The sequence below is a fragment of the Crocuta crocuta genome, unplaced genomic scaffold (genome assembly GCF_008692635.1).
Source record: "Crocuta crocuta isolate KB4526 unplaced genomic scaffold, BGI_CrCroc_1.0 scaffold102, whole genome shotgun sequence".
Classification (NCBI taxonomy): Eukaryota; Metazoa; Chordata; class Mammalia; order Carnivora; family Hyaenidae; genus Crocuta; species Crocuta crocuta.
The window spans coordinates 12,295,665-12,316,427 of NW_027530019.1; the positions used below are offsets into that span (position 1 = coordinate 12,295,665).

Sequence of the window (20,763 nt, forward strand, 5' to 3'; positions counted from 1 at the left end):
AGGAATGAGATCACTATTATCATCAGGTGTATGTAGGTTTAGATTTAGTAGCCACTGCCAAACATTTTTTAAAAATGGTTTTAGAATTTATACTCCCACTAGCAATGTGAGAAGTTTGCTGCTGTTCATTATCCTATCTTTACCTGATATTGTCAGTCTGTTTTGTTGAATTTACAGTGTTATCTTATTGTGATTTTAAGTTCCATTTATGTGAAAAAGAGTGATGTTTTCTTTCTCATGTAATGGTTTTGGCCATTGTGGAGTAGGTATGGGAGAAAATGATAGGAAATAAGGGTTTAGACGTAGGTCCATGTCATAAGGGACATCATCAGTTATTGCAAGGATTTAGATTTTATTTTGAATGAAATGGGTAACACTGGAGAATTTTTGAGAAGAGATTTATGTATTTATATGCTATAGTCCTTCAACAGAATTGAAAATTTAGAAGGCAGGGCATTATCTTTGTGTCCTCTAGAAAATTTAATGTGTCATTACTCTTTTTTTTTTTTAATGTTTTTTATTTATTTCTGAGAGAGAGAGACAGCATGAGCAAGGGAGGGTCAGAGAGAGAGGGAGACACAGAATCTGAAACAGGCTCCAGGCTGTGAGCTAGCTGTCAGCACAGAGCCTGACGCGGGGCTTGAACCCACGAACCGTGAGATCATGACCCGAGCTGAAGTCGGACGCCTAACCTACTGAGCCACCCAGGTGCCCCTAATGGGTCATTAGTCTTACAGTTAATTGCTATTGAATGCTGGATGTTCTTTGGTTAGATATGGTATTTGCCTCCTGTCCACTGAAGAACCCATATGATCTCCTTATGTTTCCCCAGTTGGTTTCACAAGTTGGTTTCTCAAGCATTGCTCCATGTGCTTTTTTGGACTCTGGAGATAAGACTGGTAGTGTAAAAGGGACAGTAGAATTAGGTTCCAGTCCTATTGGAATAATGTAGTCACTGGTAGCAAGGTGACTTCTTATTAGGGAGATACTGCTCTGTATGATAAAGAGTGCCTAACTTCCTGTTGACTGATTTCACCTACATTTGGTTAGTTGTTTTGTTTTTTTTTAATAGTTTATTGTCAAGTTGGTTTCCATATAACACCCACTGCTCATCCCAGCAAGTGCCCTCCTCCGTGCCCATCATCCCCCTTCCCCTACATTTGGTAGTTTATATTACTAGTTATAAATAGTTGCTGGTTCTAGTTTTGGTACAGAAAGCACCATTTTCCTAGGGATTATTATGTCTCTTACATAGATACTTGCATCTTACTTAACACTCACATATGCCTTCCGTTATTTGTATTCTTGTTTTCTGAAAATACAATAGTATGTTCAGTGAGGTTCTTGTATCAATTAATGAACTTCTTGAGGGGCATCTAGGTCGGTTAAGCATCTGAGTCTTGATTTAAGCTCAGGTCATGATCTCATGGTTTGTGAGTTCAAGTTCTGCATTGGGCTCAGTGCTGAGAATGTGGAGTCTGCACATGTGCTTTCTCTCTCAAAAAAATTTAAACTTAAAAACAAAATGTATATCCTGAGATAATTAAAGTTAGATTTGCTTTCATTTCCGCTTTAATTTTATTTCTTGTTGTAAATGGACATTTGCTCTCATAGTGGCTTACCATGTATACTAAGTTGCTAAACTCCAGTAGGTTGCAGGTATTTGAAGGTTAATTTTTTATGTGTAGAAACACTGTTCTACAGTGTACCGTGCTTTCAGTCACATCATTTTTATCTCCAACATGTATGTGTTGGTAATATCAACCAGACAGTGTATTTTGCCAGTTTGTTGGTCTGTTGTAAGAAATTGCTGCTTTCAACTAAGCAGAATTATCTTTACATGGCATCTAGCCTTAAAGGTTAACGTAACTTCTGAATAAAGAATTATTTTGTTGAGACTCCATATATAACAATAAAAGTATAATAAAACCCATTATATATGTGGCTTTTGAAGTGTGATCATAACTCAGTATTTTTTCTTAATATTTTATATCACCACTTGGTAAGTATGTAGATAAAAATATTGCATACGTAACTTTTTATAATGGTATTCACAAAACAGTATTAACTTTTATGTACAATATACTCTGATTTTTTTTTTTTTAATGTCAGTTGGACACTACTAAAAAATGACTTCATGACTGTCTACTCAGTTTGAAAAATATAGCATTATATGACTCCATAATATTAGAATAGCCAGAGGACTAAGTAAAGAGAGTTACCATGTAGAAGTTTCTGGATCATCCTTTTTAATAGTTAGAAAAGAAAGAAACTGGCATTTGGAGCTTATAGAGAGTCTCATTTTTGAATATTAAAGAGAAGATCATTATACTGTGCACATTATACTGTGCAGAGAGAGCAGTGTGCACATTATACTGTGTAGGTACCCTGACCTGTAGTTAGCAGTCAAGGTCCATCTCTTGGTATATTTTGGTATATACCTATTATATCTCTGGTATTCAAAGATTCTATAAATAAAGATAAGTAATTTTTTTTTTAAGTTTTTAAAATTAAAATTTTTTAAATGTTTATTTTTGAGAGAAGTAGACAGGATCCCAAGCAGGCTCCACACTGTCAGCACGAAGCCTGTTGTGGGGCCAATCCCATGAAACCATGAGATCATGACCTGAGCTGAAATCAGTAGTCAGATGCTTAACTGACTGAGCCCCCTAGATGCCCCAAAGATAAGTAATTTTGAAAGAACCCAGCTGATTCATACTTGAGCAAACTAGGTTATTGTGGGAATTATCTCCCAAGAATGACTTTGTTAGAATGTACCTATTAATACTACTTTCCTGTTTCTCACACTGGTTTCTGTGAACTGATTTTTTTTTTTTTTTTAATTCAGGAAGCATTTATCTAGAGAACATTGGCTTTGTCTGATTTACAAAGAAGAGTAGAGAAGAAAATTTTGGACATCTAATCTTTTATTGTTTGTTTTTGAGAGAGAAAGAGAGACAGACAGAGTATGAATTGGGGAGGGGCAGAGAAAGAAAGGGAGACACAGAATCCAAAGCAGGCTCCAGGCTGTGAACTGTCAGTATAGAGCCAGATGTGGGGCACAGATTCATGAATTGTGAGATCATGACCTGAGCTGAACCCAGACGCTCAACCTACTAAGCCACCCAGGCGCCCTGGACACCTAAATTCATTAGTTAATAACAAAGTTAAAACTTAAGAGGCATGATATTTTAGTGTACATACACACACTTACATATACCTTGATGGGCGTGTGGATGGCTCAGTCAGTTAAGTATCTAACTCTTGGTTTTTAGTTCAGGTCATGTCATGGTTCGTGGGATTGAGTCCTGCATTTGGCTCTGTACTAACAACATAGCTCCTGCTTAGGATTCTCTCTCTCTCTCTCTCTCTCTCTCTCTTTCTCTGCCTTTTCCTCGCTCACACACATGCTCTCTTTAGGAAAAAAAGCACACATGGTCTACTCTGATCCTTTTTCCATTAAAAAAAAAAGATTGACAAAAATGAGTCTCTTCAAAAGATAACTCATCAAATATTGGATAACTGATGAGGGTTAAATGTAATGATTATCTGTTGTGCAATGTTTGAATTTTTCAATTGATTTTTAAATACAGGTCTTGGGCTTTTTTGTGTGGGATAAATGCATTATGTGTGCTCTGTGCCTTTCAATCATGATATGACTTATTTGCTGTTTTTGAGGTCTTATAAAAATACTTCTGGCAAGGTGGATATAATTTACAAATCCTGTAGACCACTGTAGAAGAGAATTTTTTGTTTTCACAGAAAAATAGACTTATAACCGTGCTTACTATTTTTAGTAAATATCCTAGTAGTGTGACATAAGGTATTTGTTATAATTCAAACAGTGAATTACAAACTTAGGAAGGACAAGAAAAAGCATGAAAGATTAGAAAAGGTCTGCCATAAATTTAGAGTCCATCTTTAAAACTCGGTGTGGGAGGAAGAAATTTGGGAGTGATAACAGTACCCTAAACAAAGCTATTAGGGAAGCTACACTTTTTTTTTTTAAACAAAATTAATTAGTGACTATTTGAACTCAACAATTCTAAGAAAACCTAACTTGATTCTGAAAAGAGCATTTGCTTTGCCTTAGTCTACTAAACAAGCCAAATAGAGAGACAGATGTAATAGGTATAGTATGAATATTAAACTTTTTATGTCTTCTTTTTGTTGCCTTGGCTGTCCTTCTAGAGATATTAAACTGCATATGGTGAAATGCACAAATCTTAAGCGTACGTACAGCTGGATTACTTCACAAAACACTACTGGAACTCTACTCCAGAAGTCCTTTGTACCTACTTCCATTCACTATCCCTCTCCACTGCCTTGCCCTCCCGACAAGAGTTACTGTAGGAAATATTGGATGGTTTCTAGTTTTTGTTATTACTCTTTCTGGGAATATTACTGTATGCACCTTTTAGCGAAAATTCATATGCATTTTGCGGGCTATATATCTGATAGTCAAATTGCTAAGTCATAGAGTATGCATATGGTCATCTTTAATAGATAATGGCGAACAGTTTTCTAAGTCACACCAGTGTTTTCATTCCCATTAACATTATATGAGAGTTTGTAGTTGCTCAAATCCTTGCCAGAATGTATTGTTCATTTTAGCTCTTCTGTGTGGAGGCATCTCATTGTGGCTTTAAATTACATTTTTCTTGGGGCGCCTGGGTGGCTTAGTCGGTTAAGCATCCGACTTTCGCTTAGGTCATGATCTCACGGTTCGTGGGTTCGAGCCCCGCGTCGGGCTCTGTGCTGACTGCCAGCTCAGAGCCTGGAGCCTGTTTCAGTCTGCGACTCCCTCTCTCTCTGACCCTCCCCTGCTCACGCTCTCTCTCTCTCTAGAAATAAATAAAAAAAACCTTAAAAAAAAATTACATTTTTCTTATGAATAATGATGTTGAATATTTTTTCTACTGCTTATTGGCCATTTGGATAACCTCGTTTAGGAAATTCTTTTTCAAGATCTTGCTTATTTTTCTATTAGGTGGTCTGTATTTTCTTAGTGATTTGTAGTTCTTTATGTATTGGAGATTTTTTCTCTGCAGCTTACTTTTGCAAACTCAACAGTGTCTTTTGTTAAATAGTTAGCATTTTTGTGTCCTGTTGAAGAAATCTTTGCCTATACAAAGGTCATGAAGATAATCCTGTATGTTTTTCTCCAAAATTTTTTTGATGTACCTTTCACATTCAAATCTGTAAGGAATTTTGGTAGTTTTTTTTTTTTAACATGTAGATATCCATATTCATTTGTCCCAAGTCTGTTTATTGAAAAGACCATCCTTACTGCACTCAGCATTGCTTTTGCCAGATTGGTGGCTGTATCTGTATGGGTCAATATCATTAGTCCATTTGTCTATCTTTGAACCAGTACCACTCTTTTTTTTCTCCCTTGGAACAATTGTTGCTTGTATTGTATTGAATTGTATTTATTTAAAAAAAATTTTTTTTAATTTATTTTTTTTTTAATTTATTTTTTAAATTTACATCCAAGTTAGTTAACATACATTGCAACAGTGATTTCAGGAATAGAATTCCTTAATGTCCCTTACCCATTTAGCTCATCCCCCCTCCCACAACCCCTCCAGTAACCCTCTATTTGTTCTCTATATTTAAGAGTCTCTTATGTTTTGTCTTCCTCCCTGTTTTTATATTATTTTTGATTCCCTTCCTTTATGTTCATCTGTTTTGTGTCTTAAAGCCCTCATATGAGGGAAGTCATATGATATTTGTCTTTCTCTGACTACTTTTGCTTAGCATAATACCCTCTAGCTCCGTCCACATAGTTGCAAATGGCAAGATTTCATTCTTTTTGATTGCCGAGTAATACTCCATTGTATATACATACCACATCTTCTTTATCCATTCATCAGTTGATGGCCATTTGGACTCTTTCCATACTTTGGCTATTGTTGATAGTGCTGCTGTAAACATTGGGGTGCCTGTGCCCCTTTGAAATACCATACCTGTATCCTTTAGATAAATAGCTAGTAGTGCAATTGCTGGGGTCATAGGGTAGTTCTATTTTTAAGTTTTTGAGGAACCTCCATACTGTTTACCAGAGTAGCTGCATCAGTTTGCATTCCCACCAGCAGTGCAAAAGAGATCCTCTTTCTCCGCATCCTCACCAAAATCTGTTGTTGCCTCAGTTATTAATGTTAGCCATTCTGACGGGTGTGAGGTGGTATCTCATTGTGGGTTTGATTTATATTTCCCTGATGATAGGTGATGTTGCACATTTTTTCATGTGTCGGCCATCTGGATGTCTTCTTTGGAGAAGTGTTTATTCATGTCTTTTGGCCATTTCTTCACTGGATTATTTGTTTTTTGCGTGTTGAGTTTGATAAGTTCTTTATAGACTTGGGGTACTAACCCTTTATCTGATACGTCATTTGCAAATATCTTCTCCCATTCCATTGGTTGCTTTTTAGTTTTGCTGATTGTTTCCTTCGCTGTGCAGAAGCTTTTTATTTTGGTGAGGTCCAATAGGTCATTTTTGCTTTTGTTTCCCTTGCCTCCGGATACGTGTTGAGTAAGAAGTTGCTGCGGCTACGGTCAGAGAGGTTTTTGCCTGCTTTCTCCTCAAAGATTTTGATGGCATCCTGTCTTAGGTTTAAGCCTTTCATCCATTTTGAGTTTATTTTTGTGTATAGTATAAGAAAGTGGTCCAAGTTCAATCTTCTGCATGTTGCTGTCCAATTTTACCAGCATCACTACTTTCAGGCATGTAGTAAAAATATGCACAAACTTAAAGACTTTAAAAACAAAAATGATTCAAGATGAGAGTTGAAAGAAGACAATTAACTGCCAGATTAATGGTAGATGATTAGCAGTAAAGTTTAGAATGGGAAATCACCTTAGATTGAAATGGACAAAAAGTCTTTATAGAAATGGTATTGTTTTAGTTGGATTTTTAAGTGATAGGGATCTCAGTGGAAGGAAGAATATTCCAAGTTAAAGACTGGAGCTAAAATAAAAGATAGTACTGCGAGAAAGGGCCAGACAGTTGTAGGAGTCTTTGAATGCCTGTCTATTGGGTTTAGGTATTAACCCAGAAACTCAGCCTTTTCTTGGCTTACTTTCTTGAACAGATGCTATAGTTATAGTCTAGGGGAAATTGACTTTTGGTGGCTACTGTCAAGCCATTGGAAGGAGTAATCTGGTAGCCAGTTTCATGAGGGCCACTTAATCACTCAAATCACTAAACACACCATTGGGGGACTCTGTCATTGGTATTTGCTGAAAATTAATCTTAGAGTGTGATATCAAGAAGGAAGATTGGACACAGGTGTCCATGTTAAGGAGAATGTTGAACAAAAGTTGTGAGTATGAAGTACTAAGGACTCAAAAGACATGGTTGTAACTAAAAGATTATAAAGCAAAGGTCAAGGGATTCTGATATATTTCAGTTTGGATGAGCAATGTCAGTGAAGGAATCACTTCCAAAACCCAGAGTTCAAGAGAAGATCCAGAGAGAATGATAAATTCTTATTAAATTTAAAGTGAACACATAAGAATAAGATTAATAGCTCTTTGTTATGAGTGCATATAGAGTACAGAAGCTCAGGTGTAGGGATTTACAGAGAGAAAGATGCTGGTTAGAAATTGTGGAAAGTAGGCAATGAAGTGTGACAATCAAAAAGAAGAATAGGGAGGTAGTTCAGGAGGGACACTTGGGCTTAAGGCAGAGTTCAGTCTGTAGGAGAGAGGAGACTCAGATTTGAAGACTAAAATGGGAGAAGGCAGCAAGGAGGGAGATTGAACATACAAGAGAGACAATTGATGGGGATGCAGAGTAGTTAAGTATCCTTTTTATATGGTAGAAAACTCCAGTGAATACTGGTAGGAACTCTGTAGTTAATAGGAAGGTACTCTCTACCACAGAGAATGTTTTACTCTGAAACTAAGCTTAACGTGAAAAAAGAAAGTGTTGTTAAGCAGTCCTATCCTTTTATTTTTCATCATTCCTTTTTCTTGCCCAAGTGAGAATGCAGTTTAGCTGTTTGGACATTTTATATAGTCCCTCTTGTCTTCACACTTTATTTTTTTTTTTTTTTTTTTTTTTANAAGCGAAAGTCGGACGCTCAACCGACTAAGCCACCCAGGCGCCCCTTGTCTTCACACTTTATAAGTGGTCTTGCACTTATAAAGTTAAATGAATATTTCCTGAATGACTTAGTATTGGTGTGTTGTGTTTGTGTTGGTTTTACCTTTGGAACTTAGTGTGTATTCTCATCTAAGGAAATGTCCTCCAGCCTGAAATTAAGTATGTTCTTAACTTCAGTATTTAAAATAGAATTTTGTGAAGAGTTCTAACATTTCCTTGGAGGATGAGAAATGTGGTGGGATTGGTAACTTGTTTGATCATCCATTGATTTTAATGGATACATTGATTGTACATTAGTTATTTTCACCCTGCAGTTGTTTTGACCAGGAACTTAGGATCAACTGAGATCGGTGGTTTTGGCTCAGAAAATCTTAGAAAGTTGGAGTCAAGATGTCAGCTAAGGTTACAGTTATTTGAAAGATTGACTAGAGCCGTAGAAGCTGCTTCCAAGGTAGCTCACTTACATGCCTGGCAAGTTGGTGCTGGCTGTTGGCTGGAGGCCTCTGTTCCTTTCTGTGTGGACCTTTGCATGGGGCTGCTTGAGTATCCACATTCCAGGGGAAGTGATTCAAGAAAGAGTGCAAGAAGGAGCCACGGTGCCTTTTATGACTAAGTTTTGGGAGTTCTGCAAGGAGAGCAAAGTACGCTTTTCCTTTTGAAGAGAAAGATACTAAAGAATTTGTGGACATACCCTAAAATGATCAGAACCTCTTCACTGCTAGGCTGATGCCTTTATATTACTTATTTCATTCTAAAGTATGTTTTGGTATTCCCAGTTCTGAGATTTTAGCCTTGGGTTTGGATTGTGATGTGACAGCACATCACGAAAGTTCTCAAATTGTTTTGTTAAGGATGTTGGTATTTCTCCCTGCTCTCTGTATTACTCATCTTATTCACCTTTTTATTAGCCACATCAAATGTCAGCTGGGGAAAATACTAAATACAGGATGGTATCTGGCTTACATTTTCAGCAGGAATTCATTGCTCGAATGCCCTAAGTCCTTGTAAGCAAAATTGTTTCAATGCAAGCTCTGTTGTATTCTGTATGTAGCATTTTCATTTGATTTGCCAACTTAATTCTGATTATGGAAATCTGGTTATTTGTAAACATAATGGAAAGATGATATTTCTCCAACTCTTTGTTTTGCCTTTGTTTGTGGTACTAGAAAGTGGAATAAATAGTCTTGTTTTACTATACAAAGTAAACACAAATTATGTTTTAAAATTTTGATGGAAGGCAGGTACCTGGTTGGCTCAGTCATTGGAGTATATGATCTTGATCTTGTGGGATTGTGAGTTCACGCTACACGTTGAGTGTAGAGATTACTTAAATAAATATATAAATAAATAAATATTTAAAAACAACAACAATAAAGTTTTGATGGAAGAACATACAAGTTGAATGCAGCCAGATTCCACATTCAAGATCAGTTTTAAAGGCGAACCCACCGTGTGGTTCAAACTCATGACCCTGAAATCAAGAGTTGCATGCTCTACCAACTGAGCCAGCCAGGCACCCTTGGGATTAATCTTGAATGGACAGACCTAAGAGAAAAGACAAGGGAAAATGCTAACATTAGAAACAGGTGTCAGAATTATTTTTCTTGTGCAAGTAAAATTCCTTTGGAACTACCAGATTAGTTTTGAATTAATTTTCCCACATTCAGCTTTGTCCTCTTAATGCAGAACATTCTTCATTCTTTTTGGTGTCTTCATTTGTTTTATAAAAGTGATAATTATTGGTCCAGCAGCCTATCCCCTGAATATAGCTTCTTGTTCTTATTCCTCTAAGGAGACAGATAATGAGTGTGGACTTAGCTACATGTTGTTATCTTGTTCTTGGTAAGCTACCTCATATTCCCATACAACTGAGTCATTTAGCAGTCTAACGCAGTCCTTGCCTCTGTCTTTTCCAACATGGATGTGAATGAATCTGGATAGTGAGAAGCTTTTTTCCTCCCAGCGTGCCTGTAAAACCCTTGTTCTTAATCTGCAGTGAATGTTAAGTTAGAATTCTGTGTTTCAGAGTTCAAGGAAGTACCATTCTCATAATACTGGCTTTGGGATAATATATAAACATGAAGGAACTAAGAACGAGGCTATAGACACAGATTAGATGACACTTGGGGTGTTTTAAGCAAAGTTTAGAGCCTTTTAAACTAATCTCTCATTTGACGTGAATGCTTGTCTGGTATTTCTCTTGCAGTGCTTGTGCAGCAAAAGTCAGCATGGTTCACTATGTTCTACTTGATTTTATTGTGCTTCATCCACTTTACTGGTGAGAATTTTAAGGAGTAGTAAGTAGTTAGTTCAGATTTTTCATAAATTTGTTCTCACACATCTCCCTCCCCACCATTGGCTCTGGCCAGATCTCCTTTCTTGTACAGGTTTGCAAGGGTTAAAGAATACAAGTCTCACACATGTGAATCTTCTTCTCTTTTTAGTATTGTTTTGCTTAGAAGAATAAGGACAAAAATCCAGAATCTGTAGGATATATGGCATTTAGTCATCCTTTGAGGGGGCAAAATTGATTTTATACTATATCCAGTTAAAAATGATGATTGGCAGAAATAGAGTACAGAGTCTCCCCAGCTTTTCAAAAACTCAAGCTTATGCCACTTGACTTTTAAGAAAGACCTGCATTTGTACCCATTACACTAACCAAAAGAGATCTGAAGAGGATTTTTGCTTTTACAAAAAAAGGGCAAAAAGTGAAAATCGCATTCAGCATTTGTTTCACAATGAACCATTATGGAGGTGGTGTCCACAGGAGCAGAGCATGTCACCTCCAAGCTCCTTCCCTGGGAATGATACTCTGCATTAAGCCTCCATAGCTCTGGGCTGTGTCTGAGTATCTGGCTTTATCTCAATTTATTTTGTGCATCTGTTAGCAAGATGTGTTCTAAGGTATCAGAAAAGTTATTTTTTGGGTCTATATGGGAAAAAAGTTTTCCATATAGGTTAATGATAATTGCTTCTTGACTTTATGCCATTTCAGCTTATGAAAGGTTTCACGGGAAGTCTCTTTCAGGTATCAGGGGAAAAAACCTGTACCAGCATTGATTCCATCTCCTATTATCAGTTTCAGTGAAACTGTTGTCATGGTAATGGTCTACATAGGTATCATATGTGTCAGAAGCTTTACATACTCCACAGTTCTGGGTGAGCTCGCTCATAAAACTTAGGGCCATTTCAGATCTTGCAGTTCAAAATATGTAAAAAAAAAAAATATGCAAAAGGTTCTAAACATAAAAGAATTGTTTTTGACAAGACTGGTGTGTAAATTTTAAACACTGTTCTCTATTAAATGCTTGGAGAACTTTGACTGCCTATTGATGAAGAATCCCCCAAATAAGAAGTTTCCAAAAACTCATCTGCTAAGTATTAATTTGCAAGTACAGGTTTTATATCTGTCATTATTTCTTGAATCCTGAAAACTCCCAGTGCCTCTTGTGGAAAGTCCTGGGAAGCTGTTATATTCAGCATTCTTCTGTACTTTATTTTCTCCCTTTTTGTTTAGTCACTTAAAATATCTAAAAACCGAATCCATGTAGTCTAGCAATTGATCTATAAACACTACATCCTTTCATTTAAAGTGAGAGCTTTTCTCACAGACTCTTCATTACAGAGAACAAACTGATGGTTACCAGAGGGGAGGGAGGTTGTGGGAAGGATGATGGGGATTAAGGAGTTCGCTTGTCATGATGAGCACCCAGTGATTTATGGAATTGTTGAACTACTGTATTGTATCCCTGGATCTAATATAACACTGTATGTTAACTAACTGGAATTAAAATAAAAACTTAAAAAGCAAAAAATAAAGTGAGACCTTTTCCTCTATATCTCTGTTTGATGTATTCTTTAAGAACAAAAGCAGAAAATTAATTTCTGAGTCATGAAGACCCAATGTTAACATAAATGTTCCTTTTAACTTTAAACAAGACGTGGAGAATTAAGTATAGCCCCCTGTTAAATGGGAAAGTCTGTATCTGAAGGGAAAGCATCTCTATGTTTTGTGTGTTACACTGTGGCAAGAAGTGTACAGCTGTGGGGTCTTTCTGCCCTACTTGTCTCCATTTGAGACTTTTGCATGATACCAAACGACACTACAAAAGCCTGACTTCTCTGCTATGTGCATATTGTGCGTGGTTCTGTAGCAAGACACACACAGCTGCCATTACCCCTCCAGGGTAATGAAGACACTCAAGAGCATTAGGAAGAGACAACAGAACAGCAAACCCTGTGACCACATCATAACCAAATCCTATCTCCCATAGTGTGATATTCTGTTTCTTTTTTTCTAATTTGTTTTTGGCCAAAACAGACTAAAACAGAAATGAACCTTCTTTTCCATCCCCCTTACACTTATCCGCCCAAGCATCTTATGCAGTGGTGTTTAAGGTGTCCTTTGTGTTCTTCTCTGTTAAGCTTTAATTTTTTTTTTTTTTTTTTTTGTAAGTGGCAGTATCTTGCAGTTAATGTTGTTTTGTGACGGGAAAGTTGAGTAAGATATACTAAGAGTGGTCAGGGTTTCTCTAAGGCTAAGGCTGTGAGCGAGCCTTTTGAGCTAGTGAATTTTTTTTAATGTAGAATCAAAAAGCTAAAAAAGTCACCTTACGTTAGTGAATTGCAATGAGAGTACCATCTTAACCTAGTTCATATAAGACAAGTGGACATGTTCTAATACGGGAATGAGCACTCCCAGGTGTAGAATTATCATTAGATTTTTTTCCAGAAACTTAATCACAGTTAACATACTGTGTTAAAAGGACTCCCTACAGTGAATGCCGTAACCCTTTCTTATTAATAACTGCAGTGTTGAAGAGAAAATAATTGAAGGAGATGTTCGTTCTTTCATCTTCTCCTTAAATATTCTAGGAATGCAGTAAGAAACAGGCTTTGGTGAATTTTGCCCTTTGAGAGTACTTCAAATGAGGGTGACTTTAAGAGATCTGTGACATTGGGTGTCTGGGTGGCTCAGTTGGTTAAGCACCTGACTTCAGGTCAGATCATGATCTCATAGTTGGTGAGTTTGAACCCCATGTCAGGCTCTGTGCTGACAGCTGAGAACCTGGAACCTGCTTCAGATTCTGTGTCTCCCTATCTCTCCCTGCCCCTCTCCTGCTTGCTCTCTGTCTGTCTCAAAAATAAACATTAGAAATTTAAAGAGAGAGAGATCCCTAACAGATATTGTTTAGTTACTGCTCTTTATTTTTTTTTAGTTTATGTATTTTAAGAGAGAGAATGTGCACACATGGGGAAGGGACAGAAAGAAGGAGATAGGCTCCATGCTGTCAGTGCAGATCCCGACACAGGGCTTAATCTCACAAACTCTGAGATCATGACCTGTGCCAAAATCAAGTCAGATGCTTAACCGACTGAGCCACCCAGATGCCTTTAGTTACTGGTCTTTAGAAGTTAGTAAACAATTCAGAAGTCTTTAGGTCAGCTACTGCTGCTACTTCAGCCACGTGGGTGGCAGTAGACACCATATCTGGCAACCCTGAACTACTACTCTTGTATCTTGTTGACATGAGCACTAAGTACTAGACTCTTAACCACTTCTCTCCATCCCCTAGGAGGGACAAAAGGGCTTAATACCAATAATAAAAAATGTGCTTGTGAGAAACAAGAAAATTGAGTACCTTTATCTATGCATTAAGAATTGGGTTTTTTTAAGTGCATGTTCTTAGCTATCCAACATTCAATATTGGAAGAACAGGGAGATACTCAATCTAATAATCTTTGTAATGACCTTCACACTAGGTATTCAGAAAGTAATGGACATAAAAATGTAGCAGGGTGGATGAATTTAAAAGATGCCAGCCAACATAAAGCTGAGAACACAGATATTGTTGAAAAAACTATCAGAAGGTCAAAATTCGTTTCTGGGTAATGACAGGGACCTCAACATCTAGAGAAAAATACCAAATACATCAAAGCTGTGTTGGCCCAGTATTATAATAAAGTATTGTAAAGGCTTCCATACATTGTGGTTAGAAACCACTGGAGGTGGCCCAACTGTACTAAGAACAGTTAAAGCCTTTCAGTTTGTTCAGGACTGAAAGTTCTGAAGTTGCTGATTGGTTCATGGAAGCAGATTATGGTACACATATCCTGCTAGACAACTTGAGATAACTTCCCTCAAACTCTGGTCCTGAAGACTTCATTTATTTTGAGAAATATAATGAACAGACATAACCGAACAAGAAGCCTGGAAGAGATTTGTTTTGAAAGCTTTTAGTACCAGAATTGTAACTATTATTCTTCTTTAGAGGGTTCTAGATGCTGTTCATCTTGCAGTTTGTTTTTCTTGACCTTGTAACAATGTATAAATTTGACAACTTTGTATATGTATTATCTTCATCTATATGCATATTTAGGTTACCAACCTGCCTTATCTGAGAAACCTATAAAGAAAAAAATTGAAGTCATCAAGAATGAAGATCCAAAGATAAAATGTCTAACATTGCACTGAAGAAAGATTTGCATCTGTAATAAAAAACACTGAATCCCCCTGACACATTCTTTTATGTGAACATTACAGACTTTTAAAAAATCTCACAGGAATCTCTGTAAAATGAAACTTTAACGTGAGCTTTTAGTCTGATTAAAATTTATTGATATAGTAATATAAATGAAGAATTTATAGTTTTTAAACACGATAACCTGGTAAAGGTAGTGAACCAATAGTATTTCCTTTTCCTGACCACTTATATTGATGTCACCAACGAAAACAGCAAAGCTTGCTGGAACTATAATTGACCCTTGAACAACACAGGGGTTAGGGTTGCTGAACTTCTGGAGTCAAAAATCCACATAAAACTTTGGACTCCCCCAAAACTTAACGACTAATAGCCTGTTGTTGACAGGAAGCCTTACCAATAAAAAACAGCCAGTTAACACACAATTTGTATGTTATATGTATCCTTACAATAAACTAAGCTAAAGAAAAGAATGTTAAGAAAATCATAAGGAAGGGACACCTGGGTGATCCAGTCAGTTAAGTGTCCAGCTTGATGTCAATTCAAGTCATGATCTCAAGGTTCAGGAGATCGAGCCCCATATCGGGCTCCGTGCTGACAGCATAGAGCCTGCTTGGAATTCCTTCTCTCTGCCCCTCCCCAATGTGTGTGTGTGCTCGCTCGCTCTCTTTCTGTTTCTCAAAATAAATAAACCTATAAAAAAAAATCATAAGGAAGAGAAAATACATTTATAGTACTTTTCAGTTACTGTTGATAAAAAAATGCCATGTATAAGTGGACCCACACAGTTCAAGGGTCAGCTGTACACTGCGCTGTTACTATACATACATGATGCTGAGCAGGTATATCTTAAAATTTTAGAAGGAAACATTGTTGGTCATCATGGGTTTTTTTAAAAAATATATATTGTTTTTAATGTTTGTTTTTGAGAAAGGGAGCACGAGCTGTGAGGAGCACAGAGAGAGGGAGACAGGATTTGAAGGAGGCTCTGTGCTGAGAGCAGAGGGCCTGATGTGGAGCTTGAACTCACGAACCATGAGATTATGATCTGAGCTGAAGTCGGATGCTTAACGGCTTAGCCACCCAAGCACCTTCATCATGTTTTACCTTAAGACATGGGTTTGCATCCATGGTAGAACAAATAAACCAGACTTCCCCCTACATGTGCATGTCATCTGATGAAAGTTATGTTCTTAACTCTTTATGATTACTGTCTCTTCTAGAAAAAGGTGGAATCAGAAGTGCCACTTGCTTATGGTATATTAATAAAGCCATGTTTTAAAATTAGCATGGACCCTGACTATACTATACATTTGGTTCTAAATACTGGTTGTTTATTAGGATTAATAATGTTTACTAGAAGAATGTCTTTAAGTCAGATGTTTAATATATGACATTTTTTCCATTTTGGTTATATTAAGCGTAATTGCCAACAGCACTAATTTGCGTTTTTGTTTTGCAGTCTCTGGTTTTCAGCAGCCACTGCAAAGCAGTGAGTGGCTACTCAGACCAGGTCATCCATCAGCGGAGATCAGCTACCTCCTGGCTTCGTTGCTGCCTGCTCACTGAACTGCCATCTTTTTTGTGCGTGGCCAGTCCACGAGTAAGTGCCACAAGAGGGAAGAGACAAAATGGATGATACTTGAAGAAATAAGCCAACTTTTAAGAGATTCGTTTCTTCAACACAACTATATATGCTGTTTGAGAAACATTAATCCGCAGTATTTAGAAAGCATACATGGTCCTGGGTTTGCCTAGAAAGCACTCTTCCCTTTAAATTGTGTCGGTTTGAGAACTGTTGTATGGTAGATTGGAATGGCTTCTTTGCCTGCCCACATCTCCCCTGTGTAATTCCTCTCATTTAGTCAGGAGCTCTGAACTACCATGGGAGCAAGCCATCTGTCAGGTCGATTATTCCAAACCGCAAGGTCAGAGACAGTGGAATATTTGAAAAGGAGAGGGAGCCATTTGTTACCTACATTGAGGTTTTTGAGGGTTTTTCAGGGGAGGGGGCCACATTGAAAGGGAGATTTGATCTGGCCTTACTGCTTCAGTGCGGTCTCCAAAAGGAAACATAACACTCCAGCATCAAGAAACTTCTTAGTCTGGTGTCCTCTCACTTTCCTTAGCAGTGCTGCCGAGGCTGTTTCACAAGTATGTTCCCTCTAAAAAGTGACTGCTGTGCTGTCTTCACCAATCAGCAGTCAGTCTCATGTGTAGATTGGGAGCAGTTTCTGTTACGGTTTCAATGTTGAACAGCTGTTCGATCCCTCAGAACACCCCATTTATCAAAACATGGCACCCTGGTAATTTCTGACAGCATCACTGCAAAGACTCCTCTTGGCCTAGTGTGATGTTTGACTCTGCTAACCTCTTGTACTCTTTATTGCCCTCATTGATCAGAGTCAGACAGAAGCTCTCTTACAACACCAGAAAAAGTATATGAAGAGAGAAGGGCAGAGTAGAGATGTGCTAGACTCAGGCTAGAGCAGAGAACAAGTATCTGACTTTCCTGCCTTCCTGCCTTCCTTTCTTCCAAGAGCACAAGTTGGGGAGGGGCAGAGGAGAGTATCCAAAGTGGGACAGCAGCGAGCCCACTGTGGGGCTCAAACTCTTGAACAATGAAACCATCACCTCTGTCGAAGTCAGACTCTCAACTGACTGAGCCACCCAGGCGCCCCAAGAGGCTGACATTTCTTACCCTGTTGTGTTTTCTCTTCTTTTCTGCAGTCATCCTAGAAGGCCTACTGTTTTCACAGTTCTCTGTAATGAAGGTGGAACCTTTGGAAACTTCCTTAGTGATACTTTTCTGTCATTATTTAATTATTTATATCAGCTTGCATCCTTACTTTATTAAGTTATCAAAGTCAGAATCTGGCAGAGAGTCCCAAGAAAGTTGATGAGTGGAAATGAGATGGTAGTACTGAGTCTCATTGACTCCTGCCTGCCTTGACTTCTTTCTACTGTCGTGTACTACATGAACTTGATTCCTAGGCCACTGTTAACCTTGATTTATATTGGCTGTCTAAATAGAAAGTATTTAGATTTTATGTGTCTCCAGTACTTCCAAAGCATTTTTGGTCTTTGAAGCTTAAGTAGATGCAGGGAATTGTACTTTTTCTAGAAAACATCCAAAGTCTGGTGTTTCTGTAGACATCAGTCTTCAGACATCATAGTTGTGTGATTCGTTTCCTTCTCACTCTCCCAGTCTGATGTATATACTTAGAGGACTAATAAGAGAAAGTCTAGATTTCAGAGAGAGATGCCAGACATTTTTATTTCTCATATCCCCAGTGTTTGATAGAGCTAATTAAAAAGTGAAGTGCCTTGGACCGTCATTGCATTTATAGGCATGAAAATTCCTCATTTGTTCCACTCAGAGCTCTATAGCCAAACACTCTGAAGCACAACCCCACTCTCCTAACATACTCAGACATGCATACCCAAACTGTACTACTAGAGACTTGTTTTCTGAGGAGCCCAAACTCTATAAACTGTCATGCCAGATGCTGCTGTTTCCCTAAAGAGCAAGAAATAGTGAGTAGCTTGAAGAAGACTATATAATAGCATAAAGGTGTGGTGGCAGATAGGGAGCAGGAGAAAACTTTATTATTATTTTTTTTAATCATTGGGCTGAAGGACTTCTCCCCAGCACCCTCCTTTCTTGCTCAGCCCCTCTATAATTGTGTGTAGTTTCTTTATACAGCATGTGCTAAACTTGAGAGTAAGTAATATCATGGTTATGAGGACAGGAAAAAGTTTTAAACATGTCTGAATATTTTATACAGTCATACACAAGCTTTTACCTTGATGAGGCCTGGAGTGTGAATAGTCATGAGATACTTCATTATCTTACATTGATTTCTAACCCATCTATGGTGGGGACAGACTGATTTCCTTTGAAGTCTTAACCTTGGCTTTGAGCTACAACAAATTAATGTCCTTGGCATGTGCTGTGGAAACTTTAGGGTTGGTTCAGGAAGAAGTGTGCCATTAAGGAAGGAATTATAGGAGCTGTTTTCTCATTAGCTAAGGAAATAATTCTGCAGGGTTAATAAACTAAGACCCTGGAAATCCATCTTCCCCCCCAAAAAAACTGAAGCGCTTGGAGTGGTCACGCTTCCTAGAGCTAGAGCAGGAATATACACGTCCTCAGGAAGGACGCGCTAAATGCTTGAGGAGACAGCCCTTGAAGATCCTATAGTTTAGGAAGTTAATGAAGCAAGAAACAGAGGTTAGCGTTAGCTCAAGTGAGACTAAAGAGAGTATGCATTTCCATTTGTGGGGAGGGAAGAATGATATGTCATGCTTCATCTCCCCCTGTTTCTGAGCAGTCAGTAAGGCCACTTGGGGTTAGAATGGGTGGAGGCTCTCTAGGATAGAGCTGACTTGGGAAGCACAATTTAATTAGAAGTGGACTTGTTTGCCTCTTTTTGTACCTCATGAGTTCACTGCTTATGTACTTAATGACATGACATTCTGTGATTCTGCATATATCTTGATCCCCAGGGCTCCTGCCAAAGAAGCTTATTAAAATATTAAAAAATATTTCACTAAGAACTGGGCCCCAAAGTCCTCCTAGTTTTCAATCCTGAACTTGGAAGATATCAGTAAGATGAAATTGGAAAATAGGTGAAAGTTTATAACTGGAAAAAGTTGTTTTGGTTTTAAACTTTAAGAGTGCTGGGTAACTTAGTGGCTCGGTCAGTTAAGCGTTTTGACTTCGGCTCAGGTCATGATCTCACGGTTTGTGGGTTCGAGCCCTGTATCGGGCTCTGTGCTGACAGCCAGCTCAGAGCCTGGAGCCTGTTTCAAATTCTGTGTCTCCCTCTCTCTCTTCTCTCTCTGACCCTCCCCTGCTCACACTGTCTGTCTATCTGCCTCTGTCTCTCTCAGAAATAAATAAAAAACGTTGAAAAAAATAATAAGCTCTAAGAGTGCCAGGGAGTGAGTTCTAGGCAGGAAAAACATTTTCCCTGTGTCACTGTTCTCCCCCTATTCCTTCATGCTGAGTGTCTAGCTTTTGATTTTTCATCTGGAGCATTTGGGCCCAAAGTCTTATTTATAATTCCAACGCAAGTTCTACTTTTCTATGAAATAAACAATAGCGATAAAAACAGAGCAGTTATATTTAGGGTAATATTGTTTTGTTTTGTTTTGGTTTTTTTTTTTACAAATAGTTTATTGTCAAATTAGTTTCCACATAACACACAGTGCTCATCCCCACAAGTGCCCNCACTGAGGGTAATATTGGATGGTATGAGTCTCTCATTAGAAAAGACTCAATATGCTTTACTCATCCAAGAGTGTATGTTGTATATAGAACTGGTCGTACTTCTGTAGTCCATCCACTGTTTCTTGTACTATTGTCATGAAAGAACAGCTACTATTGATTGTGAGGTTCTAGCTCATACCCTAGATGTTAGATACTTACTCTAGTCCAGTATTTGCTGAGCTACTGCCAGGACAAGCCATCGTGGGAGAGATCCCATTTTTAATCCACTTGCTTTTTTATCTCTGTCTTTATTTGCCTTTGCTCAACTTTCACTGGGAAGAAGGAATAACTTGGAAGCAAAAGAACTCCTTTTATTTATTTATTTTTTAATGTTTTTTATTTATTTCTGAGAGAGAGACAGCATGAGCAGGGGAGGGTCAGAGAGAGAGGGAGACACAGAATCCTAAACAGGCTCCAGGCTCTGAGCTAGCTGTCAGCACAGAGCCCAACGCAGGGCTCAAACCCATGAATATGAGCTCATGACCTGAGCCGAAGTTGGACACTTAACCGACTGAGCCGCCTAGGTGCCCCAAGAGAACTCCTTTTAGAGTGGGTGAAGGTAATATGAGATTACCGAAACGTGCTCCTAGTACTGTATGTGAAAGTTGTTTATGTGTGAACCTTTTTATGTTTTGGAGCATAGGGGCCCTACTTGCTCTGACCCTCCCTGTAGTTTGGTATCTGGACTGTAGATGGCACTGCTCGCTAGCAAACTCAGTTCAGCTTCATCTATAAGCCAGAGTACTCTTGTGACTATTAGTAAATGATGCGCATTCTCTTGTTTTGGTATTCTGCAATCATCAGCAGAGGCACCTGTAACCCCATAGTCAGCTAGCTGACTGTTAATGTACCCCAAGACAGTATTTCTTTTTTGGGGGGGAGGTTGTTTATTT

General features: G+C 38.1%; 1 protein-coding gene across 4 annotated transcripts in view; it reads left to right on the forward strand.

The window, feature by feature from the left end:
* The window catches only part of INO80 (INO80 complex ATPase subunit), a 109,156-nt gene that overhangs the window by 47,195 nt on the left and 41,198 nt on the right, over positions 1-20,763 (forward strand). For all 4 annotated transcript variants that reach the window (XM_077764658.1, XM_077764655.1, XM_077764657.1 and 1 more), the window contains one exon: positions 16,058-16,198. In XM_077764658.1, coding sequence (XP_077620784.1) covers positions 16,058-16,198 — 141 coding nt within the window. The remainder of the gene's footprint in view (positions 1-16,057; positions 16,199-20,763) is intronic.